The 24,135-nt window shown below is 54.9% G+C and overlaps 4 protein-coding genes across 4 annotated transcripts; 2 read left to right on the top strand and 2 right to left on the bottom strand.

Annotated features, from left to right (window-relative positions):
• Positions 1–925: 925 nt before the first annotated feature.
• On the top strand, positions 926–11,488 carry EAH_00004650 (hypothetical protein, conserved; the record flags this gene model as incomplete). The annotated part of the gene is made up of 8 exons (XM_013393155.1): positions 926–1,191; positions 1,445–1,790; positions 1,975–2,584; positions 2,919–8,251; positions 8,398–9,684; positions 9,836–10,388; positions 10,614–11,282; positions 11,469–11,488. 8 exons carry the CDS (start codon positions 926–928, stop codon positions 11,486–11,488), a joined length of 9,084 nt encoding a protein of 3,027 aa, XP_013248609.1.
• Positions 11,489–13,252: 1,764 nt separating this feature from the next.
• On the bottom strand, positions 13,253–13,892 carry EAH_00004640 (hypothetical protein, conserved; the record flags this gene model as incomplete). Its single annotated transcript, XM_013393154.1, has 2 exons — positions 13,253–13,509; positions 13,688–13,892. 2 exons carry the CDS (start codon positions 13,890–13,892, stop codon positions 13,253–13,255), a joined length of 462 nt encoding a protein of 153 aa, XP_013248608.1.
• Positions 13,893–14,680: 788 nt separating this feature from the next.
• EAH_00004630 (hypothetical protein, conserved) lies at positions 14,681–16,462 on the top strand (the record flags this gene model as incomplete). Its single annotated transcript, XM_013393153.1, has 6 exons — positions 14,681–14,746; positions 15,398–15,531; positions 15,727–15,817; positions 15,962–16,037; positions 16,129–16,167; positions 16,389–16,462. The coding sequence occupies 6 exons, from the start codon at positions 14,681–14,683 to the stop codon at positions 16,460–16,462; spliced, it is 480 nt and encodes a 159-aa protein (XP_013248607.1).
• Positions 16,463–17,448: 986 nt separating this feature from the next.
• EAH_00004620 (heat shock protein 60, putative) lies at positions 17,449–23,408 on the bottom strand (the record flags this gene model as incomplete). Its single annotated transcript, XM_013393152.1, has 11 exons — positions 17,449–17,621; positions 18,049–18,253; positions 18,615–18,809; positions 19,167–19,304; positions 19,622–19,687; positions 19,868–19,997; positions 20,569–20,980; positions 21,232–21,452; positions 21,908–22,050; positions 22,371–22,451; positions 23,385–23,408. The coding sequence occupies 11 exons, from the start codon at positions 23,406–23,408 to the stop codon at positions 17,449–17,451; spliced, it is 1,788 nt and encodes a 595-aa protein (XP_013248606.1).
• Between the last annotated feature and the right edge of the window lie 727 nt (positions 23,409–24,135).

The raw sequence follows: 24,135 nt of genomic DNA, 5'->3' as shown, positions 1-24,135 counted from the left end.
TGCTGTAGCAACCGTAGCAGCAGTTGCAGTGCCGAGGGTTGCGGCGATAACACCAGTAGATGCAACCCCTGGAGACTCAGGAGAATGAAGGCACTTTGCAAAGGAGGGGGCTGTAGCTGAAAAGAGCAAAAGAGGGCCCTCGTTCCCAACCTCCGTCCGCAGCTGCAGTGGCCACTGGTTTAGGGCTAAGGGTTTCCTGTCTCTGGTTATTCTGCCTAAAAAGGCAAAACTACACACAATAAACAAAAAAACGACCAGCATTTAGAGTCTAGGCTTTCGGTTTAGGGTTTTCACTTGGAGGCTTCATGTTGTTGCGGCAGATCGAGTGCGTGGGGTGTGTTACTCGGGGTGGGGTTAGTAGAGAGCGCATTTCTTTTCGCCGCTTTTTGTTCAAAGAGGATAATTTCAGCTCAAAAAAACAAACCAGCATAAATTGTCTTCCCATAGCCTCCAACGTCTCCTCTGCCTCTGCTCCGCAAAAGGTGGAGTTGGAAGTACAGCTGCTGTCTTGGGGCCCCTTGTAGACTGTTGTTCGGCTGGAGCTGCTGCGCATGCACTGCAGCGTACTGCAGCATCATTAGCCGCAGCCACAGTGCCCCATACATACGCATCTGCATGAACCGCGCGAATGAGCACAGCAGCAGCTGCTGCAACATAGGGGTGCAGCAGCAGCACCACCACCACAGCCGCTGCTCTAGTAACGGCAGAATAAGCACCACCTAGAGATGCAGCGTCAGCAACATAAGCACCAGCAACAGGTTTGTGCTCTCGTTCGCAAACAGCAGCGACTCTGGAGTAGGGGCGGCGGCAGCTCCTGCACCTGGAGCACTTCAGCCCCTGCAGACGGGCCCCCGTCTTGGCTGCATGGAAGGGCTGCTGCTGCTGCCGCCGCGGCTGCTGCAGTGCATGCATGTGCGCACGTAAGATGCCAAGCGGCAGCCGATCACCCCTCGCGGCGGCAGCTCACTCATCAGGCTTTGGTGCTGCTGTAGCTGCTGCTGATCCTGATTCTGCTGCTGAGCCACGAAAGCCTCCCCAAAGGGTCCCCTTAGTCACGCCCATTGCCAAAGAGGCAACAATAGCAGCACCCGCGGCAGCAGCAGCTGCAACAGCGAACTATCACTTGAGCTTACTGGAGAGGAAGCTGCAACTGTGCAGCGCGGCAGATATTTGCCTGATCAAAGGCACAACGTGAGCCTCTGCAACTGATACTGCCGCAGCCTCCCGTTCTGGGGCTGTGGTCCCATCCGCTGCTAGCTTTGTTGCTCGTGCTGTTGTTGCTTCTTTCCCAAGTGTGTTGCTGCGGCTGTGTATTAAACCGGGGGCGTCTGCATGGCTGCTGCTCGTTTTGGTGCCTTCTTTCCCGCCAGATGCTGTTGTATTGGTGATGGATGCATCGTCACCTTGGGGTAGCTTCTGGTGCTGCCACTGCTGTTTGCTGCAGGTTGGCTCTTGTGTCCGTATCTCTGGAGCCTCAGGTTGTGCAGCAGTTGTGCAGATCTTTGCCTCATGACCTCCTCAAGGATTTCCCGCCTTCTCTGTTGCTGCTGCTGCACGAGCAGCAGCAGCAGCAACGGCAGCAGGGTGAGGCGGAGCAAACCTCCCTGCTGCTGGGACTAGCTGCGGCACTAGAACAGCGCTGCAGCGCCTCGAAGGGACTACCTTCCTTTGCACCCCATGCAGCAGTAGCAACAGGGAAGGCAGCAACAACAGGAGCTGCAACAACTGTTCCCGAGTTCGCTGTGGCGGTTCTGGAGGCGCAAACGAAAATTTTGCACAAACTGCGGGAGGTAGTGTTGGCGCTGTTTCTGCTGCTTCTGCTACAGCTGCCACTTAAGTTGGTGCTCCTGAGTGCTTCGTAATGCCAGTGTATTGTTGCTGCTGCTGCTGCAACTGGCATATGTTGCTGCTGCTGTCTTCTGGTCTCCACTTAGCTTTTAACGTGCTGCTGCTACTATATCTGCTGCCATTCAGGCCTTGCTGGAGCCTCTTACTGATTCGTTGGACCTTCCATACTACGCCGATGCGGCAACGGGCCAGCTAGCTCGGCACGCTGTTGAGCTGTTGCGGCGCAGTTGCAGCAGCAACAGCAAGCAGCTTCAGCAGCAGGTGCATCCGCTGCAGCAGCAACTACGCAATGCCTACCGCCGCTGCCGGTGCCTCATTCCTGCATCGTCGCCCAGCACTTTCCTATCACCGATCCTTGCTGTTGCACTGCAGCAACGCGTACTGCTGCTACACCCCCAGGTGATGCCGCTGCTGTCGGGACTCATATCAGCTGCAGCAGACGTTGCAGCCTTGCTGCACTGCAGCAACAGCAGTGCTAGTAGTACCACGGGAAGTCCCGGTGCTTGGTGCCCCTTGTCTGACGAGCAGCTGCTGCACGCTGGGCACGAGCTGTTGGCAACAGCAACGCATCTGTTTCCTTCCGAGTACTTTCAGCAGCACCAGCAGCAGCAAGTGCTGCTGCAGGAGGATACGTTGAGAACTTTGCTGCTCGAGGCCCCCAAAGACGGCGCTTTTCCCCCCATCAACACTATTAACCCACAACTTACCTCCCGCCCCCTCACAGATCGCCAGGACGGTACAACTCGCTGCACTTGCTGTTGCTGCTAGAAAAGACGTGCTACTTTTGTTCCGCCTGCTGCTACTCCTACTGGACTTGCCGCTGCTGCTGGATTTCATGCTGCTTAGGTAGTTGTTGAGGATGTAGCATCTCTGCATCCGCTGTTGCGTCTCGTGCCGTTGCTCCTGTGCCGTTGGCTGCTGCTGCGCCTATGCTGCACCGCCCTTGCTGCTGATGCTTCTCCCGCTGCGGCCGCTGCCCTGCCGCCTATTTCTGCGTTGCAGCTGATTCTCAATCTGCTTCATCCGTGAAAAGTAGTGAACTTGGCAACTTCTGTGGTGGTGTGATTCAGCATGGATCGATCTGCTGCAGCAGCTGCTGCTGCTGTTGCCGCCTGGGCGACCTCGCCTGGATTGGGTTGTTGCTGCGGGTCTCGACGTGCTGCTGCTGCGGCTGCTGCTACGCTCCTCACTTCCCCTTGTTCGTCCCTTACTGCTGCCCCTACTGCTTGACTCCTGTGGTGTCGACCTGCAGCTAGAACAACAGCACCAGCAGCAGCGGCTGCAACAACAACGGCAGCTGCACCAGAAGTTCTTTGCCTCTGCTGCTGCAAGGGCACTTAGAGACGGCCTTCATATGGCCGCGTACGTCACCTTCGTGGAAGGCCTTGCTGCCGCCCCTCCTCCCTTTTCCGCTGCACTTGTTGCAAGGCCATATACCAATGTGCAGCAGCAGTCTACAGCACCTTCTCTTCAGACAAGTAGTAACAGCGACAACAAGGAGTGCAGCAGCAGAAGCCGCAGCAGAATGTGTGTGTTCAAGCAAATGGCAGATGCTCTAGGAGGCCGAAGCAGACACAGCAGCAGCCCAGGCACAGTGGTTGCAGATGTGCTCCAGGTGCTGCTGCTGGAGAGGTTTCAGGGCGACGCAACGGCGCCTGGAAGCAACAGTAGCAGCAGCAGCAGTTGCTGCAGGCGGATACGCGCTGCCTTGCTAAACCTTATTGACCACACCACAGCAGAAGCGGCAGCAGCAGCAGCAGCGGAAGCAGCGAGGGATTTGCCCTGTGGCTGTGAAAAGTCTGCGCATCTCTTTGGCGCGCTGCTGCTGCTCTCATGTCCGCAACAGTGGACTTGCGACAGGCTCTGCTTCCTTGCATGCAACCACATTACCACTGGGCCATCTCTGCTGGTGCAACCGGACTGTCTCCTCGAGGCGGTTTCTCTCATTGGGGAAGCACCGCGTCGATTCATCTGCAGCGCTGCCACGCATCTGCTGTTGCTGCTGCAGCAGCAGCAGCAGCAAGAGCAGCAGCAGCAGTTACTTCGTGCCTGCGCGTGCCTCATCGACATGTATGACCCCTGTCTCTTAGAAGAGTGCAACAGAACATTGCAGCAGGAAGAGCGCAGCAGCTGCTTGCTGCAGCAGCAGGGGCACCTCTACCGCCTCCTGCTGCTACAGCGTCTATTTTCTGTGTCCCTGCAGCAGCGGCAGAGCGCAGCAGCGGCCTTGAAGGCTCTATTGCAGCTGCCTGCTTCTCTGGGGACGGATCCCGTCGGCGTGGCCCTGAGGTTGTGGTCAGAGCAGAGGCAACGACAGCAGCAGCAGGAGCAACAGCAGGTCTGTGGGCTGCTGCTGGAGGAAGCAGAAGTGCAGCTGCTTTGTGCTGCTGCTGTGAATAGGCGCCTCTGCGCCGCCACGCGTGCGGAGTCTCTGAACACTCTTCACGTGTATCTCCACGCCAGCCCTGCAGATGCGAGGCCTTTTCTGCGCAGCCTTTGCTGCTCCTTGCTAGCTGTACTGCCTGGGTACGTATTAAAAGGAGGCATTGCTGCTTCCGCTGCTGCTGCTGCTGCTTCCGCTGCCGCAGCGGCGGCAGAGGTGAGCGGTGCAGCGTGCGATGATGATAAGGAGCCGTTGCTCCTCTCTCTACTGGAGCTGCTGCGCTTTGCAGTGCATCCGCAACAGCAACTGCAGGAGCTGCTGCAGCTGCCTCTATTGCATCAGCAGCAGGAGCAGCACGCATTGCTGACAGCAGCAGCTCGTGCGCTGTCGCTTCCGCTTCTACTGCTGCCTCCCAAAGATCCGCTGCTGCACCCCGTACTGGAGGTGTACAGACACCTGCTCGGGGACGCATTGCTGCTGCTGTGTTTCTCCAAACAAGAGGCCTTGTCTCTCGCCTGTCTGCAGCTGTGCGCTGTGCTACTGTTTCACCCGCAGCAGTCTTTGCTGCTGCCGCACCGTATTTGCCCGATGGCTCCGCAGGTGGAGGCGCTGCTGCGAGCCCAGCAGCCTCAGCAGCAAACGCAGCAGCAGCACAAGCCGCGGCTGGTGCTGCCGACGTGGTTGTCTCTGCGCGTCGAGCTGCCTGTGGAAACGGAGACCTTCAGCTGCTGCACTGCAGCACAAGCTGCGTGGGCTAGCCGCAGCGAAGACTTGGCGTTTTTCGTGGCTAGCCAGCTAGCCAGCGACCCTCGCGCTCTTAAAGCAGCAGCAGCAGCCGCAGCAGCAACTGCAGCCTTTACCGCTGGAGGCGCTACAGCGCCAGTGCTGCAGCAAGATGAACCCGGGGTAGAAGACAGCAGCACACGGAGCAGCTCCCCTTCCAGTCCCCTTGCTTCCACTGGCGCTGCTGCCGCAACGGTAGCATCGGCAACCACAGCACCAGTTACAGCAGCAGTCGAATGCAGTGTGTGTCTCTGTCGTTCGCAGTCTGTGTATATGGGGTCTGCGCTGTCAGAGCCTTCCCCTGAAGGCACCAATAATAAAACTGAATTTGCTCTCATTCATCTTAGCCTGTCTCGCCAGACAGCGCAGCAGCTGCTCCTGCCTGTACACCCCACGCTGAAGAAACTCTTGGGCGTCTTGTCACACCCTCCGCTGCTGCAGGGGGCCCTACCACCGCTGCGCATGCAGCAGCAGCAGCAACAGCAGTGGCTAGGTGATAGCTACTGCACACTCCCAGTTGCTCTTTCTGCTTCGAGTCCTCCTTCTGCTCCTGCTGGCGGCAACCCGCCGTCCGATGCTACTACCTACGCCGAGGCTCTGCAGTACTGCAAAAGGATTACGGCAGCGCTGAAGCTTCCGGGAGATTCTGCTGCTACTGCTATTTGCTGCCTCCGCCGGGGAGGACTTGCAGCGGCAGCAGCAACGACGCGCTGCTGCTGCTGCGCTCTGTCTGTTGGCGCTGCCAAGGGCCTACGGGCCGTTGCTGTTGCAGTGAAACGGTACACCTATCCTTACCTGCAGCAGCTGGCGCAGCAGGTGGCAGAGACAATGCTGGGGGCGGAGGAGCAAACGGCAGCAGCAGCAGCAGTGGGATTGGAGGAGCTGATGCAACAACAGCCCGCCTCTGGTGGTGCTGCTGCAGTCTGCAGTAGCGAAATCGACCTCCTGCTGCTGGGCACGCAGCTGCTGACAGAGCTGCTACCTCTAGCAGCAGTTGCGGCGGCTCCTGCGGGGACACCCTGCAGTTGCAGCAGCAGCACCAACTTGAGCATCATCAGCAGTGAATGCGACTGCTGCAGCAGATGGATGATCCTCCCGAACCTTTCTCAGTTCTGTGGGAGCCTCCTTGGGGTGTCGTCGCAGCTACCGCTGCTGCGCCGGGCGGCGCTGCAGCTCGCTGCTGTTGCTTTGCCGCATTCTCTCCCTCCACGCCCCTGCAGTACCAGCAGCAGCATCAGGATTTGCCTGCCTCGAGCGCAGGCAAGCGAGCTGTTGGCACTTGATTCGACGGTCTTCGCAGCAGGCCTTGGCAACAGCAGCGGCAGCAGCAGCAGCGGCCGCAGCAACATCCTGCTGCAACTGCAGCTGCAGCAGCTGCTGCACCTGCACTCGCGCTTGGCGGCAGAGGATGAGGCATCAATGCAGGAGCAGCAGCCCCTAGCGGATGCCCTGGAGGCTCTGACGGTCTGCGTCGCTCACAACTCATTTGCTGTCGTTGCTGCTGCTGCTGCTGAGGCAGCAGCGGAGTGGCAGGAGCTAGCAGCATCAAGCCCAGCAGGCCCCGCACAGGACCACTACCAGCTGCATCAACTCCACTACCAACAGCAGCAACAGCAGACCCTCTTGGAGGCTCAGGTAAAGCTGCTGTTTTCGCTTATGGGCAAGGCCAATCCGGCGGTCCGCGTGGCCGCTTGGCGTTGTTTGCGGTGCTGTCTTCAAATGGCATCCGGCCTGTTGGAGCAGTTGCTACAGCAGCAGCAACAACACCAGCTGCAGCAACACCAGCTGCACCAGCAACAGCAGCAAGATTTGCTGCTGCGCATCTACTCTTGGACCTGTTCTGAAATCTGCCAGCGCTTATTGGTGCGAGAGGGTCTGCTGCCGGGAGGCTTTTGCTGCTGCTGCCCATCGAGCTGCAGGGAGGTGGCGGAGGCACTCCAGTGTCTATCTACGCTGCGCTGGAGCAGCAGACCTAGCAGCAGCAGCAGCAGCCCGAGCAACTGCAGCATTGGTATCTCAGCAGCTGGAATAAAAGCGGGGTACGCGACGCCTGCTGCTGCCGCCGCTGCTGCTGCCGCATTGGACGAGTGGGTCGCAAGTGAATCATTCGTGCACCGCACCTTTGCTGCTTTGCTGAGTTTTTGCAGTAGCAGCAGCATCACCACCAGTCATCTAGGCGCTGCGTCCCACAAGACTGCATTAAACGGTCTCACTGCAGCTCTTGAACTCCTGTGCTGCTCTGCCCAAACTCACTCGGGTTCTTTGTTGCAGCTGCTGCAGCAACCACAGCAGCGCCAGCAGCAGATCGATCAGACGGGCGCATCTGCTGTTGCATGCAACCAAAAGATCAGCAGCGATTCCAGAAGCAGCAGCAGCATCCTGAGCAGCATTGTTGAGGCGGTGTGTCCTCGGCCGCATCCCCTGCTGCTGCCTTTTCATTCTGCGGCAGGCGGCCCAGCATTCTCTGCTGCCGCTGCTGCTGCTGTTGCAGCGGCGGGCACTCAAGACGCAGCTGGTGCGTTTGCTGCTGCAGCAAAAGCAGCACCAGCTGAGGGGGCCTCAGTGTGCGTCCAGGAAATAACGAAGTGCTGCAGAGCGTTGCAGCTGTTGCTGACGCTTCTCGATGGGGCCGACACGCCCGGGCCGTTCCTTGGCAGCAACAACTGCGCTGTTGCTGCTGCTCCAACAGCAGCAGCTAGAGCTGACGCTGAGTCAATAGTCTTGCTGCGGCATGTAGAGGCATTAGTGCAGGCGGCGGCAGTGCTGCTGCTCCGGCCTCCGCCGTGCATCAGCTGCAGCCGCCCGTGCTGCTGCGGAGAGGAGCGTGACAACCGGCGGAGCAGGCACACTGCAGCTGTACCAGCAGCAGGAGCGACAGCAGCAGGTGTTGCTGCTGCTGGGTTCTATCCGAGGGCTATCGGTGATATTGTCCATGAGCTGCTGCTGCTCCTGCTGCGACTATTTGTCATCCTGCACGAACAGACGGCGCTGCAGGTCGCCAAGCAGCTTCCAGGAGAGACATCAGTGCTGCTGCTGCTACTCCAGCAGAGGGAGGAGTTGCAGCGGCAGCGACAGCAGCAGCAGCAACTGGATGACGACTTGCTGCAAACGCTTCAGGGTATCCAACTGGGCACTGCAGCAGCAGCATCTTCTGATGCTGCAACTGCGCAGAAGGCTGCCGCTGACTATTTGTGGGCGTCTCCTTCTCTGTGGCTGTTTATTGTGTTGTGCCTCCAGGTGAGCGTGAATTACTTACACCTGATTCACCTGGCATGCCTAGGGTCAGCTATCAGATGCCGCCTATTTGTCGCACGTAGATTGTTGCTCGTACTGCTGTTGGTTGTGCTACTCTTGTTGCGCCTGCTGGCTGTGGTGCGTCTCAGCCCGTGGGTGTCGGTGCTGCGAATTCGTTTGGGGTGCCTCGGGAGGCAGCAGCACTTACAGTGTGTCTGCTGAGGCTGTCGTACGACTCTTCTTCAAAGTATTTTAAGCAGTCCAAGGCCAAGCTGGAGGCGGAGGGGCTCCCAGAAGTCCCGCTTCCCTTCTCGGGGGGATCTCCCTTTCAACTGCCTCCGCTGCTGCCACCTCTCCCACCTGGGCACCTGCAACTGTATGGCGCAAAGGACACACAGCAGAAGCTGCAGCAGCCCATCTTGCTACCTACTGATCCGCGAATGGCCGTAGGGCTGTTCTCAGCCGCTGCTCTGCTCCTGCTGCAGCAGCTGCGCTGCCGCAGTCTTGCTGCTCTTTGCCCTGTCACCGCACACCAGCGGACTCCTCCGAGTTTGAGGCGCCACAGTGCGGCAGCAACAGCAGCAGCAGCAGCTGCTGCTGCTTCTGCCAGCCCTGCAGGCAGCAGAGGAAGGGGTCGCAGCAAAGTCTGTGGCCTCCTTTCCCCACCCCCGCAATTTCGACGGCAGCCGCAGCAGCAGCGCCCATCGAGCAGTTGTTGCAGCAGTCCGATGAATGCCTCTCATCTGTCTGTACACTCCATCTCTGCAGCAGCCCTAGCAGACACCAACCATTTTTGGCAGGAACACCAGCAACATGCTGACTCTGCATTCGGAGACGAGCAGCACCAGCAGCGACAGCAGCAGCAGCAGTCGCTGCTGCTGCAGCAAAACAGACAGGAATATCGTAACAGCTGTTTGCTCCATGCGCTGGGCGAGGTGCTGCTGCTGCTGTTTGCGGGGCATCCCACTGCAGCGACGGCTGCAGCTTGGACCCGCTTCATTTCCCCTCCTGACAACAGCAGCAGAAAGCCGGTGGAGCCGCTGCTTCTTCCCGCTCATCTGGCAGTAGCACTGGAATGCCTTCTTCATGGTGCTGCTGCTGCATCTCTGCTGAACTTTGCTGCTGCGTTGGGTGCGCGGAGGCCTCAACAGAAGCCTCCGTCACTGCGGCAGCAGCAGCAGCAGCAGCAGCGGGACGACGGTGTTGGGGACTTGGGGTCGCTTCTCAGCGTCAACAACTCTGGGCGTAGCTGCGGCAATCTTTTGCTGCATCGAGTGCTGCTGCTGCTACAACTGCTGTCAGCAGCGTGTACCTGCACACCAGATGGGTTTGCTGCTGCTGCTGCTGCCGCCCCTCCGCTACCTTTCGGTGCAGTGGTTGCTGCAGTCAGCGCCTTGTGGCGCCTCTGCTCTTTGCAGCAGGCACTTCTCAGCCTGGTAACCCTATATTCCATGCAGCAGTAGCAGCATCAGCCACAGCTGCTGTAGCAACAGCATTAGTCGCAACGGCGGTAGCTACGGTGGCGGAGTGCGTCGTTTATTGTGTTATTGTTACTGTTGCTTCTGTTTGTCGATCGTTTGCTTGCAGCTGCTGCAGTTTCTGCAGCGGTGTATTTCTGCACGGCAGCAGATTTCATTGCTGGGGGCGCCAAGCAGCAGAAGATCTGTAGGAGCTTCAGGCTTACTGCTGCTGGAGACGGGAGAGGAGCTCTTGAACCTCCGCTTGCAGGAAGCGGGTGTTGTTGCTGCTTTGGTGGACTCTGTGTGCAACTCTCTCGGCAGCAGCAACACCAGCAGCAGCAGGAGACAGCAGAAATTGCCGCCACGCCTACTTTGCAGCGTTCTGCTGCTGCTGCAGCACACCTTAGGCCCAGGCGTAGAGGGACCCCTCCTGATGCAGCTTATTGGAGCTCTTGCTGCTTCCCTGCGGCCACGGCTGCAGCAGCTGCTGCAGCGCAACACTAACAGGGCAGCTGAAGCTGCTGCTGCTAGTTCCGCCCGCCTGCAGTGGAGCCTTAGCCCCGCTGAGATGCTCTTGCTGTCTTCACAGCTCGGCTGTCTAGGCGCAGCAACAACATCAGCGGCAGCGGCAGCCGCCGAAAGGCAATGCCTTGCCCCCCTATTTGCCAACGGACCCCCAGGTGCGGCTCTTTAGATGCTTTAGATCCATACGGCGCTCGCGTATGATGGGGCACAAGGAGGGCATTCTGCCAATTTTGCTGCTGTTGCTTGACAACCACGCACTTTCAAAAGCAGCAGCTGCTGCTGCTGCTTTGCGCGCTATGGCTGGTGTTTATCGACTCGCTCTTGCGCTCTTACGCTTATATAGTCTCATTTTGTTTTTGCCGTTGCTGCTGCTGCTGCAGGCTCCTCACCTGGGAAGCCACGGGCATTTGGAGGAAGCGATAAGGAGTCGTTGGAGGATTTCGTGGCGCCGCTACTGCTGCGCCAGTTGCCTCTGCAGTTGGTAGCAGCCCTTTTGCACTTTTTAGTTTCTCTAACCGGAGCAACAGCACCAGCAGCAGCAGCAACAGGCGACCGTCTGGATATGCGCATCGCACAGCCACAGGCAGCGAATGAGGTCTCCTCCGTCTGTGGGTCTCCCCGCAAGTCAAAAGGGCCCCCCGTGCGTCGAGCAGCAGCGCGTGCTGTATTGCTGCTGCAGCACACCGCCGCTTTCCATGACGCTTTGGTTTTCCTCTTCATGGTCCGCCTCTCCCCAGAGGTTGTCTTCCAACTGCCGCTCCACAATTCAGGCAGAGACGCAAAGCAGCAGCATCAACAGCAGCAGCAGCAGCAACAGCAGCAGCAGCACTGGGGGGTCGCTCTGCGCGACGCGCTATTGTTGCTTTTGCACGTTTTCCTTTCAGACTTCCGCCCTGCCAGTAAACTCAAACAGCATGCGGGACCCCTTCTCGCTTCACTTCAGGATTGGATGGGGGTTTTGCAGCGCAAGCTAAAGTTGCACCAGCAACTCCAGCTGCAGCTGCTGCACGAAATACGGCATTTGCTTCTAAGCAGCATCCGAGCCCTAGGTACCCTGCGAGGCCCTGGAGGCCCCTAAACTGGGGTGCTGTTGGGAAGCCCGAGGGGTTGGGGCCTCACAGCACCACAGCACCCCGAGTGGCCCCTAGGGGCCCCGCTAGGGTCCCCTGAGACCGCCGCTCTGGCCTTGTTTTTGCACATTGTTTTTGTATTTGCTTCTGTGCTTTGCCCGGCAGTCTCCGTGGAGCATAACTAAAGCCTTAAATTTTGCAGTCCTTTGAGGCCCTCAGCCGCACACAGCAACAAAAGGCCAAGAGGGCCCCTAAACACTGCCTTATTCCTGAGAGCACCAAAATACTCCAAGTGTGGGGGCTGCATGCGGCTCTGTAGCACAGCAACACCGGTGGAGATAGTGCACGCGCCGCGGTGTATACGCTCCTCCACACCAGCGATCTTCACATGTGGATGTACATATATATATATATATATATATATATATAGGATTACATGTCCCTGTAATTGTTATATTGCACAGTGATATATATGTACATACGCACATACATAGGTAATACGCATCTAAGTACGTATATGGATATTGATATATACACATATATACTAGCACCTTTGCATATTGTTAAATGCAAAAATGTGAAGGTACTAACTCTATAGACAGCAGGAAGACGAGAGACATTTCCTGTCTCTTTGCTTTTGTTTGGCCCTGCTTCTGCCCGTAATTGCTTCCCTTCTTGCCTTGGAACTTGGGCGTGCCAGCGGCGACAAGCGAGATAGACGTCGAGGTGAGCCAAATCCAATGTTTTTCTCTTTGCCTTTGGTCGTTTCCTTTAAATGTTTTTGCATTCGTATTCATTCGTTTGCTGTCTTCTTGTCTCTGTATGTTTGCCTTTGCTTCTGCCTATTTGTCCCTGTTTGTATTTGCCCGTCCGGCTCTTTGATATGTCTCTCTTCTTGTTTCCCTTTTTCCCATTGGCCCCTTCCCCTTAAAACGACTCTTCTAGCGGCAGTGTCCGATTGCCACTGTCCCCCGCTCTTCCTGGGGTTGTTTGTTGCTTAAGAAGAACGGCACTTTCTATCTTGCTTTTTGCCTCCGTCTCTGTTCCTGTTTGTGTCACTGTTTATTTGTGTTCCTATTCCTACTCCTCTAAGACAATCGGCGCTCCCCTTTCCGTCTCTGTTTTTGTCTCTGTATTTTCCTTGTTTGCTTCTGTATGTTTCCGTCTGTATGCATCTTGCCTTGGTTTGTGTCATCCTCTTCTTTCTTTCTTTTTGTGTGTGTTTGCCTATGTTTGTTCTGTATTTTTGCTTGTGTTTGCTTATTACCCTCTGCTCCACTGTATCTTTTCATTGCCCCGCTTGCCGCTGTTGGTTTTGTCTCTCTCCGGGTGTCCCCGCTCCTTTCTATCTCTTCCGTGCAATTTCCATTTGCTGTTCCTCGTCTATTGTTGGTCCTTTTGTCTGTTTCCAATCGGCAGCCAAGCAAATGAAGGGGAGGAAAGGCCTGGCAGGAGACTGCAACCCCCCAAAATACGCAACTGCGATATTCGTACGTCGCAGGAGATAACGACAAACCGAGCAGCACTTGATAGTCCATGCGCACTACGGAAAGGAGATGCAGGAATTCCTAAGCAAAAGACCCCACCGTTGCCGTCTCCTCCCAGAAAGCTGTTCCGCTATACCGCTAGCTAGCTGGGCATACAGCCAGGTAGCTGTAATACCACGCTGTACATGCTGTCACATAGCTGCACATACAGCAGTTTGGCTGTACATCCAGCCAGCTGTACACACCGCCATCCAGCTGTACACACAGCCATCCAGCTGTACCCACAGCCAGTTAGCTGTGAATACAGCCTTCTGGCACTATGTCTCAGGGAGCGGGGCGTGGGGTTTCGCCTGTGGATTGGACGCTGACTGTTCCGGGCTAGGCCGGTCTTTCGTTAGCTACCTCGCACTGCCGCTAGCCAACTAGTCAGCTAGCCAGCCACTCCGCTAGCTAGCCAGATAGCTAACTGGCGCCTCCGGGTTGTGTCTGGAGGGAGCGGAGAAGGGTTTTGACGTCTTCGGGAGGCTGCCAGCCGTGGCTAGCGAATATTGTCGGCAGTTCATCCAGAAGTGCCTTTGGAGGTTGCTGCTTGAAATGCTTGGATATACAGAGAGACAAAGAACCCCTAAGAGACTCCAATGACGCAGTACCGCCCCCTGACTGGAACTTCGGATCCGCCTCCGGATGCTTCGCCAACAGACGACGCAGCAACGCCTCGTCTACAGCGCAGCAGCAACAGCAGCAACAATAGAAGTAGCAACGGCACCAGCAAAATTAGCATCACACAGTAGCAGCAGCAGAGAGAGAGTGGCAATGATGCAGACTATATCTAGACAGTAGTATTTGCAGAGACAGGAGAAGAAGCACAGGCAAACAACAGCACTCAAACAGCCGCACCTTCCTTCTTGAAGTACACCGTCTCCTCCCCTGTCCGTCTCTGGTCTAGAAACTTAACTCCCGAAAAATGACGAGGGGCTCCTGCTGTTGCTGTTGCTGTTGCTGCGACTGTTTGGCAGCACCCAACGCTGAGAGACCTGGCTGCTGTTGTTGTTGTGGCTGCGGAAGGACGTCTCCCGATGCCCCTTGTCGCGACACCCAACATTTTGTTGCGAGGTGTCTATGCACCTGAAATGTGTACTGGGGAACTTGAGATTTTCGGCTGCAGGTGGGTTGATTCGTGTGCCTGTGTGAGGGGTCGCCTAAGTGAACGAGTTGCTGCAAAAAATGCAGCAAATATAGGGAAGCAGAATAAGGAAACTGTCAGACGTAAATGAAGACGTGCGAAGAAGAAACGAGCAGTATCTACACTCGTAGACGCTCTTTCAGGTGTCTCGGCAGCTCTCCCGAGACGTTCAAAGAAGACGCCCTCCTCCTCCCTCCGCCTTTTGTATTTGCATGTATGCTTATAACTTTCATCCGCTAATTTGCAATCTCTATTCGAATATCTCTAGAGGCGGACGCCAAAGGCGGCTGTTCGCTGCACGCGAGTCGTTGGGGCTGAAAGCAACCCGATGGTAGCTCAATGGCAAATCGCCAGCGGTGCTTCCGCCTTTTCTGGAGGCTTTTTGCTGATTTTGACTCACCACACCTTAAGGGTTTAGCGTTCAGGGACTAGCGCTCAGAGCCTTGGCCCGCGGGTTCAGGCTTGTGGGTGACTCTCCGCAGCCACACATTTCTGTAGCTACAGACAACTGCATTCGCCTAGCCACACCAGGTGTAGGTACACCCCAGCCTCAAGCAGCTTCTTGGAAAGCTGCAACGCCTCGTCTTCCCGTTCCAAGGCAAACAGACAGCCCAAAGACTGCGCGGAAACCCTTCTCCCAGCGCATGGCGCGTCTGGGCTTTCGTGACGAGGGTTGAGGGTTTAGGGTTTTGGCTCGGGGACCGAAGATGAGCGGAGCCTTGAGCTTTGACCTCAAGGCTGAGACGGAAGCCCTAAGAGCCAAATACCTTGAAGTAGGGCCACTGAGGTTTGCTCTTCTCTGTATCTCTCGCATGTTGCTCAGCTACCTCCGTGCGTTTTTTTACATGTCCATTTGTGTTCCCGTGCCTTTTGATTGCTTATCTTCGCCTGCCTGTGTATATCTCTTTCAACTCTTGTTGCTGTGTGTATCTGTTGCCTCCGGCCGTCACTTTGTGCTTGTGTGTGGCGTCTTTCTCTCGTTGCCTTTACCTGATTTTCTCCGTTATATTCTGTTCTTCACTCCTTGTGCCCTGATACTCTTTCTCTCCCCCTCTGCCACTTTTGGGGCACACATGTAAAAACAAAGATGTCCGTATTTTTGCGGATGCGCATACATTGTACTTGATTTGAACTGGTGACTTAAGGATCTTCAGTCATGTTCATATCTAAATTTGTATACATATATACATATGTATCTTTATGTATGTTAGTAGTCGTTCATCATTATATATGCATATATGCATTGTATATATGGACGTGTCTATATGCATACTAATATGTAGTTTACGCATAGACATCCCCGGGCCTAGGGTGTGTATATTTGCAGATTTCCGGAAATATGCATGCCTGTAAAATATAACATGTATTTACGTGCATAAGTTCCTTTTCGAGTTTAAAGTGTACGGGTTGCGGCTTGCGCGCAGCAACTAGAAAGCGGCTGTCCCTGTCCGCGGTTGCAGTTTGAATTTGCCTCTCTTTTGATTTGTTCTCCCAACGTAAAGGACTTAAAGGACTCCGCAGATCTCCTCACAGAACTCCTTGAGATCGGCTTCTGCAGGTTCGATGCGGGGTGGAGTTTAGGATTTAGGGTTTAGTGCACTGGGCATACGCGGGGGATTTGGGATTGAGGGGCTGGCGTTTAGGCCATAGGCGTGTGGAACGGGGAGTTTTAGCGCAGGGCCGACACCTCCGCAAGCAACTCAAAAGCCTAAAATTGAGGGTTTAGGGTTTAGGGACTACGGTTGCGCTTCAGGTCGGACTGTCTTTTCCAGCTTGCGCTGGTGTATTTGAAGCTGGGGCATTACTCTCTCGCTAAGCGCCGGGTGGAGGCCCTTCTTCGAATGGTGCGTAGACCCTAATCACGTATCCGTATTCCATGAACACTAAACCGTGAGCTTTAAGCCCTTAACGGAGAGGAGACGGGTGCACGGTTTTAGCTGGAGAGGCCTTAGGGCGCAGGGTATAGGGATGATGCGTTTGGGGTTTAGGGTTTGGGCGTTCAGGAGCCGCGCAACTTGTCCGCGTTGTCTCTGCATAGTCTCATCCTGGATCGTGCAGCATACGGTAAGATATGCAGGGGATTAGGAGCTATGGCGATAAGTGGTAAGGTCTAGGGCTTAGAGTTTATGATTTAAGGTTTGGGGCGTCTGCTCAGATGGCGTCAGCGGCTCTCTTATCCTCGGCCTCATTGCAGGTTCGTCTCGTAAACTCCAACTCTTAGCCCGCTACAGCGGAGTCATCCAGAGGCTTCCTCCAACGTATTGAGGTTAAGGGTTTAGGTTTTAGGTTTAGAGCTTGCGTTGGTTCTGTGAGGGCGTGCAGGCGGCGCTCTGTTCTATTTCTTGCAATGGTTCAAAGCTCACTAGCAAACCCCATGTTTTGCCTTTAGGCATGCGATTGTTCCTTGACACTCAGGGGGCGTTTTGCCCTCAGGGAGCCCACCCCAACAAGTGAGATGGAGGTCCCTAGATAGGGGTCCCCATAGATAGGCCGCCAAGCCATGGGCAGCCAGGGCCACCAGTGTGTCCAAAACCCGATTTATTAGGGTCTCTCGAATCACGGGGGCCCCCGACAGGGGTGCCATATATCACAGAGCCCCTGCATGTTCGTTGAGGGCCAACATCTGAATGGGGCGTCTGGAGGGGCCCTCGAGTTAGGGGCCCCTTTTAAAAGCCTCCCTAGAGTATTCCGCTCAGCCCGTCTAGGGCTCCCAAGCCCTCCAGGGGCATTGAAGATTGGGGCCCTTTAAGAAAAAGCCCCACCAGTAGATACTTCGAGCGCGTTGCTCCAGGGGCTACAGTAGACTAGCGTGTCCTCATCGCGGATGAGGGCCCCCAGCAAAGGGCCCGAGGGGGCCCTTTGAAGAGTGCATCCTGGGCCGGTGGCCCAGGAACTTGCGGATTAGCTTTAGGGATTGTTTTCAAGGAAGCGTTTTATGCTTTGGCGTTTAGGGCTGTACCGCTGTTATTTTGCTCCCAAGGAGAGTTAAGGCGTTTGGCTCTAGAAAGGTCAGGATTTGACATCCTGTCTACGGTCTGGCGGGTAGAGACTGGGTTCCGCTGTAAGAGGAAATAGATGATCTGTCTGTCCGATGTGTACGTACACCCCGAATATATAAGGTGGCCATACACCCCATACTGCCAAAAATGGTTTGGATATTTGGCCTCTCACGAGGGCTTATTTCCTGCTGCTGCTACAGATGAAACTATTTCTGGTGCTGCAGCCGAGCTTCTGCAGCAGCTGTGGCTGAGACCAATTCTGCTACTGCAGCTGAAACTGTTGCTGCAGCTGAAGCAGCTGTGGTTATTCTGCGGCGCCCCTTCTTGGTGGAGCCGTTTCTGCATCCGGTGCTTCATCCGTTGCTGCTGCACATGGCGCTGCTCCAGCAGCGTCACTGCTGTGTGCTTGTGTGGGTTTGGTGTTGCACCGCGCTTCTTACGGTGTGTCTACGCCAGGGTTTGGGGTTTTGAGACCTTTAGAACATTCCCCCCATAGGCATGCCCCCCCCGTGGGCCCCCATTCCTTCTGCCTGCTGCGGGTTCTTCTCGGGGGCGTCCACGATGGAGGCCTCCGTTGTCGCCATGAGGGAAGCCACTGAAGAGGCGTCGCTCAAAGCAGTCTTAACAACTTTGGTTGGGTCTATAATGCCTATACACAACAATCATAGCATTAGCGCCCGGCAAAACCATCAGAACAACTAAGTAGGCGAAGGCAGTGCACCTACGGATGCAAATGCGGCTTTGCTAAAACAAAAAAAGCTGTAGTTACACTGCCACCACATTCCTGCCGTCCATCTCCACACGTGTTTTCCGAGGGAAGAAGCGGCAATGCCTGCCTCTCCGCGTTGTCTCTGTCCCTCAGTGAGTCACCAGATTCATGTAGGTGAGTTTTTCTCGCTCTCCGTGTCATTTGTGTGCTGTGAGCCCAAGCCGCCTGCAAATCCTCCCGTTGTGCCAGGCGTTCCCCCGCTTTTTATTCAGAATCGTCTGTGCCGGGCTGTCTCCTTTACTTTGCCTTGAGTTCGTGTATCTCTTTGTGCCGGGTGTTGCTCGCATGCACCGCAGTGTATGCCCACCTGCTTCAATCATGTTGACGTAGCAGCCTGTCTGTGCATTGAAACCCATCTTCTCGTCCTTGAGGCGCAACAAATTCCCCACCACCACCGCCCCCTCGTGTCCTGCGTTGTCTGCTATGAGCTTGCACGGTACTTGGCATGCTTTCTCCACAATCTCCACGCCCATCCGCTGCTCGGCGTTGTCTACCTTCAAGTCCTTCAAGCCCTAAACCCCAGCAAGCGGAACACACAACCTCAAGGCATCCAACAACGAAACACCAGCATCCGCAAACACTCCTAAAAGATGCCCAGCACACAAAAGCATGCGCAACACACGAAATACGCAGCGCTACAGAACCAAAACCAAAAACCCAAGAAAAAAGCCGAGTGAACTGCACACGACCAACAAAAACTACAAGCAGCTCGGGGCAACAGCGAACAGACACGAACAGCTACACAAGCAGGAGAGCAAACAGCAACAAGCATAACAAGGAACAATAGCAACTAACGGCACCACCATCAGCAACAGAAGTAGCAATACCAGCAACATGAACACAAACAGCAGGCAGCAACACTAGCAGCAGCACCTGCGAAGCATAGAGAAGAGCAACGCCTCCTCCTGGAACAATGCCTTCTTCAACGGCAGCTCTTGTGGCGCAAAGGGCATCTTGAATTCTATCCTTCGCCTCGCCTACGGCCACTTCAGATGCCCCGCCCACTTTTATCACCGCCACACCACCAGTCAGCCTCGCAAGCCGCTCCTGCAGCTTCTCCTTCTCATACTCTGCAGCCAAAGGCACATATATGTAATTTAGGCAATGCACACATACATATCCGCAATTTAATGCTTATATACATATACGCATGCACATGCACAGAGGAGTGCAAATGTACGTACAAAAGAGCAAACAGAAGTATGGGGTAGGGAACAAGCACAAGATCCATATGACCTTTGAAACGCAAGAATGGTCCCTAATGCTTCCTAAACCACTGAGAAGTAAAATAAAGCACGGCAGTCCAGTCCGAAGAAAAACAAACCAAACGTGAGATGCGGCTCTCTCCCACAAGCGCATATCAACAGAACGCGCATCCACTAGCACGCGCACGCAGAGACCGACGAGCAAAGCAAAACCGCCCGCACACTGACAGTTCCACCTGCCTGAGGAGGTTTGTTTGATGAGGTTCCTCAGCTGTTCACATCTCTCGGAGATGTCCGCCTTTGACCCGTTGCCTTCCATCATCAGCGTAGAATCCTTCGTCACCACTACGCTCTTCGCCTGTGCAACTCAAACCCCAATGGCCTTGCCTTGCTCTTCTTTATATGACCGTGCGTTTCCTGAAGTGCTTTTTCCTTTGCTAACCATACAACCGTGTGAACATTCAAATTTAATGGTTCATGGAAGGGGGAGTAAACACGTACTTTAGACGTGTGTAGGTTGACACACACGGTAAAGGCAGGTACAACCAATGTGCACTCATTATTCTTGTGCATACATGCAACATGCGTAGAAAAGGGGGAAGCGTTTCCTCATCAAACTGGTCAGATGATCACTGAGACGCGTCTGTGCAAACGAGGTGTCTGTGCAGCCCTTACGCGTCCCAGCATCCCCACAATGTCTGTCTTTTCCTCTCCAATGGACGGTGTGTCGTCGCTGAGCACCTGCAGCACCATACAAAACCAGAAGAAAGCTTCTGCACGTATACGTTCGAAGCAAAGGGCAGCAACCAACCAGTCCACGAACAAGCTGCCCATACATCCTCGACCCTTAGTCTCCAGCTCCGGAGCACGGGTAGTTAAGCCCTCGTGAGCAGGTACACCAGGACAAGGCTTAGGGTTTACCTTGCCCCCCGTAAGGGTGGCCAGATCGTAGAGCTGCGCTTTGCGGCCGTCTCCAAAGCCGGGGGCCTTCACTGCACAGACGCGGAGACCCAGGCGAAGTTTATTGACCACCAGAGTCGCGAGAGCCTCGCTGCATGCAGAAGCAAGCAATAAGGGCATGCGCGAGGTGCTGCACAGACGCCGCGTATCTATCCCCCGCTGCCCATAGAGCAACTTCTGTATGGACACACAAATGAACAGCTGATAGACGCCCCTCAAGGTAGCAGCAGTGAACGGAGACTACACACCTGAAATCTCGACTGCACCGCCTAACGCAAGCAAACAAAATAGTCTCGCCGCGCTTTGCAGGCAAGAGATACAGAAAGAAGACGCATGGACACCCCAGCCACCTCCCTCAGCCTCCTACAGCGAGGAATATGCGATAAATCAAAAACGCAAGCATGTGCGCGGTACCGCAACGCTTGCACATGGGAAGGGCCCCCCAAAGCCCAAAAAATCTACAGCATGCACGGAGACACACAACGCTTCGCACGGACACGGGTAAGAGGCTGTCCATATGGAGTGGCAAGGAGGGGAGGAGAGCCAAAGCCAGCTCCAAGAGATCAGAGGGCTGAAGGTGACGCATGGGGAGTTGAAGAGGAAAGAGGCCCCGTGTTTTCGAACTTCCATGGCTTGCATGCCTTCAATTGGGGTATACGTACCTCTCAACGTCCTCTGCAACGATGAGGAGGGCTGCCTGGTTCTGCAAGACGAATTCGAGGGCGGGGAGAAGCTGTTGTATTTGCGACAGTCGCTTGTCCACCAGCAGGACGTATGGGGAGTCCAGTTCAACCTTCTGTTCCTTCGCGTTCGTAATGAAGTAAGGGCTGAGGTACCCTCGGTCAAAGCGCAGCCCCTCCACCACCTCCAGCGCGTGCTGCAACGCCTTCCCCTCCGAGACAGTTATCGTTCCCTCACGGCCCACCTTCTTCATTGCCTCGCCTATCAGCGCCCCCACCTGCGCGTCACCGTTGGCGCTGATCGTTGCTACTGATACGATTTCCTCAGTCGTCGAGATTTCCTTACGAGACGCAGAAAGAGCCGACAGCACGTGCTCAACCGCCAGGTGGATGCCTGCAGCAGCCAACAAAGAATGAACGATATGCGGGACGCGTGCATTCAATCTTAATAACGGGCTTAAATGTTTTCAAACGACACTGGGAAAGTCCGTCACAATGCATGAAAGCGCATGATACTGAGTTCGCAAGCAAGTCTGCAAAGTGCACCTCGTAGTACGTCCATCGGGTTCATGCCAGCGTCGATCGCCTTGCACCCTTCTTTGAAAATGGCGCGACCCAGAATAGTCGCCGTCGTTGTGCCGTCACCCGCAATGTCATTTGTAGTGGCCGCCACTTGTTTTAGCAGCTGGGCGCCAAGGTTTTCCGTTTTGTTCCCCAACTCGATCGCCTTGGCAACGGTCACTCCATCCTTCGTTATCTTCGGCGAGCCGAACGGCTGAGCTATCACCACGTTGCGCCCTTTTGGCCCCAAAGTAACCCCTACTGCGTCCGCCAGGCGATTGCAACCTGAATGAAAACAAACGGCCCTGACGCCGAGGTCCCTCAAACTCCCGGCGCCTACACTGCCGATCGCACACTCGGGCCGATGGCAGTTTTACGCATTCACGCAGCGCACAAACGACGGCAGAAGCCCGAAAATCGCACACAGCAATGCTACAGCCGTCGAAGAAACGTTAAAACATCTAGAGCAACCACGAGTTCACTAGAGCTTAGCGAGGAACGAGAAGCTTCTATCCTCTTCGCAACCTCACCTGCCAGCATCTGCATGCGAGCATCTGAACCAAAGCGTATATCTTTAGAAGCGTTTCTGACTTGCTGCATTTGAGCAAATGACGAAGCTACGGCCTTCCTGCTGCTGCGAGCAGCGGCGGCTGCTGTAGAGGTCAGCATCTTGTAAGGTTTACGGTGTACGACCTAGGAGCTAGCGCTGCAGTACGAGTGTTTCAGGAAAAAGACCATTTCTCCTAAGAATCCTACCTACTTCCCATCGGTTCCAACGACGTGCAATATGTCAACTTGGGGCTGCCCCCAACGGCCCCACAAACCTTCCGGTGCGTCATCAGTGCTCGCAGGATCTCGACAGACGCGTAACTCGATATCCCTTTCCCCCCAGCGCAGGTCTACCTTAAATAACCAAAATAACGGAAAAACCGTTTGTAGGAAGCGAAATGCATGACGTGAGACCACAGAAGGTACCTGATTGCTCCTGTCTTCCCAGCATCAATTGAAGGCGCTGCTGTTGCAACGGGTTGTCTTGCTGCTGCCGCCCTCCTCTGGCTTTGTGTTGCGTCCCCTCCTTTTTTGGTGAAACATTTTTCATACAACGAATACCCATTTATTTAGTGCTTTCTAGCAAATAATGTGGCGTTCCTCTGCTCACTGGGGCTCCTGTGTACACGGAATCAAGTGTCGCGTGGTGGGGGTCCACAACATTGAGGGAGTACTTTAGTGAGCTGTAGCAAGTCGACATACTCGAGGTTAGCACTCCCAAAATCAGCTAAGCTAACATCCAGTCTCCAGGCTTCCTGGTAGCATCGCAACACATGCCAAGGGCAGAGAGGAGGCGGCCGCTGACGGGTAATACACTTTGGGGCAACTCTTGCTTCAGCGGAACTGCACATGCAACCATACACGAGTTGCAGGAGGGTGCGTGGCAGTGCAACACAGGCTGGTTCCTATTCACGTCAGTCCAAGGCCCTTCGGCTGCTTTGCCCGGGGCGCGCGACTTGGGGCTGAGAAGGGGGTCAAATGCTTTTTGGGAACTGTTGTATCTGACGCCCCTTCAGCCCACGACAGTCCTCAACTAAGATGGAGGATACTCGCTATACCGAAGCCGAAAAAAAAGTGAAAATGACGAAGGAGAAAGGCGAGCTGCGTCAGCCGTTTCTGCTTTCAAACGCAAATCACTCAGAGGCTAGCCCGCACGGTAGCGTAGCCACTGCTCAACTACGGCCATATTTACCATGCACCTGGGTTATGCACCGGTAGTTTAAGGCAGCCTTCTCAGCCTACCCAAAAATTTGCAGTTAACCACGGCTAGAGTGCAACATCAGTGCGGGCGAAGGAGCGGCACGCCCAGCGCCACGAGGCAACTCGGGAGTAGGGAAGAGCTGAAGGTGCTGTCGGCAGCGGAGTCGAGCTAGCTGTTGACAAAGATAGGGACATATATCACAATGAAAGAATAATTAGCGCCAGAGAACACACCGATGGAAATATGCGGGCTCCACTTTATTCGTAAGTGAGCAGCTGTCACCAAAGTATTACAAGCGGGCGAACTATACGCTGCACTGCTAACTCCAACGGAACCGCACGAGTCTTCAAGTGTCCTGCGTTGATATTATTATTCTGCCTTGTTTGGTGAAATTCCGGGCAAACGAGACCGTATATTCCTGCAGAAAGGCTTATCGTAAACCTTAAAATTGGCCTCGCCACCCGCTTGATTGTTATGCTGACTGCACCATGTCTCGCAAGATCATGAACATTTTGCGCGCATGTTTGTGCGATGAGATGTTGGAATGTATCGTCGACGGAGTCCATGCTTCCCTTTGCTCCACCAAACATCACTGCCAACGTTGAAGCGCTTTCCTCGTGAAAGCCGTTGTTGAGTTTGGCAAGAACCACAGCCGGTTGGGCACCTAGGAAGTAAGAAGACCAAAGTTTCGAAAGGAAATGGGAGTTATTGCAGATACGCGCAGTTGTGAGTCACAGCGCATCATAGGCAGGGTCTCGAAAGATTTGTCAGTGACCGTGTTGTTGGTACCCTCGATATACTTGTCCCTGAAGTCGTACTGCCTACGCCGGCAATGCCACCGAACAACAATCTCGCCATCGAATTATTGAAAATTCTTCGTCAAATATGTCAGGTGATAATCATGTTTTGCGGTGTAATGCCTGACTCTGCGCGCATCCGACGATGTCGTCGATCCGGGGCTTTTGGACGGATGATGTTTTGGAAGTCGCCGCACATGAGCCATCGGATTGTCTCCAAAACAACATCTGAAGATTGACGCATGCCTTTCCTTAGCAGTTATTTTGCTCGCCGCTCGACTTCCTCCTCACCATGTGAGGGTCTCCACTACGTTGAAACAAAGCTTGATGCTCCCAACGAGAGTGAACTGTATGCGGTTCATTTTGTGTAGTCCGCCGGCACTACAATGGTGCTCAAAACGGTCCTCTAACGGCCTATCGAGCAGAAAAGGTAAAATCTAA

This window comes from Eimeria acervulina, genomic scaffold, assembly GCF_000499425.1.
Source record: "Eimeria acervulina Houghton genomic scaffold, Eah_scaff18, whole genome shotgun sequence".
NCBI classification, from domain to species: domain Eukaryota; phylum Apicomplexa; class Conoidasida; order Eucoccidiorida; family Eimeriidae; genus Eimeria; species Eimeria acervulina.
Note: the sequence above shows the minus strand (reverse complement) of the source record. Positions and strands in the feature narration are given on the sequence as shown.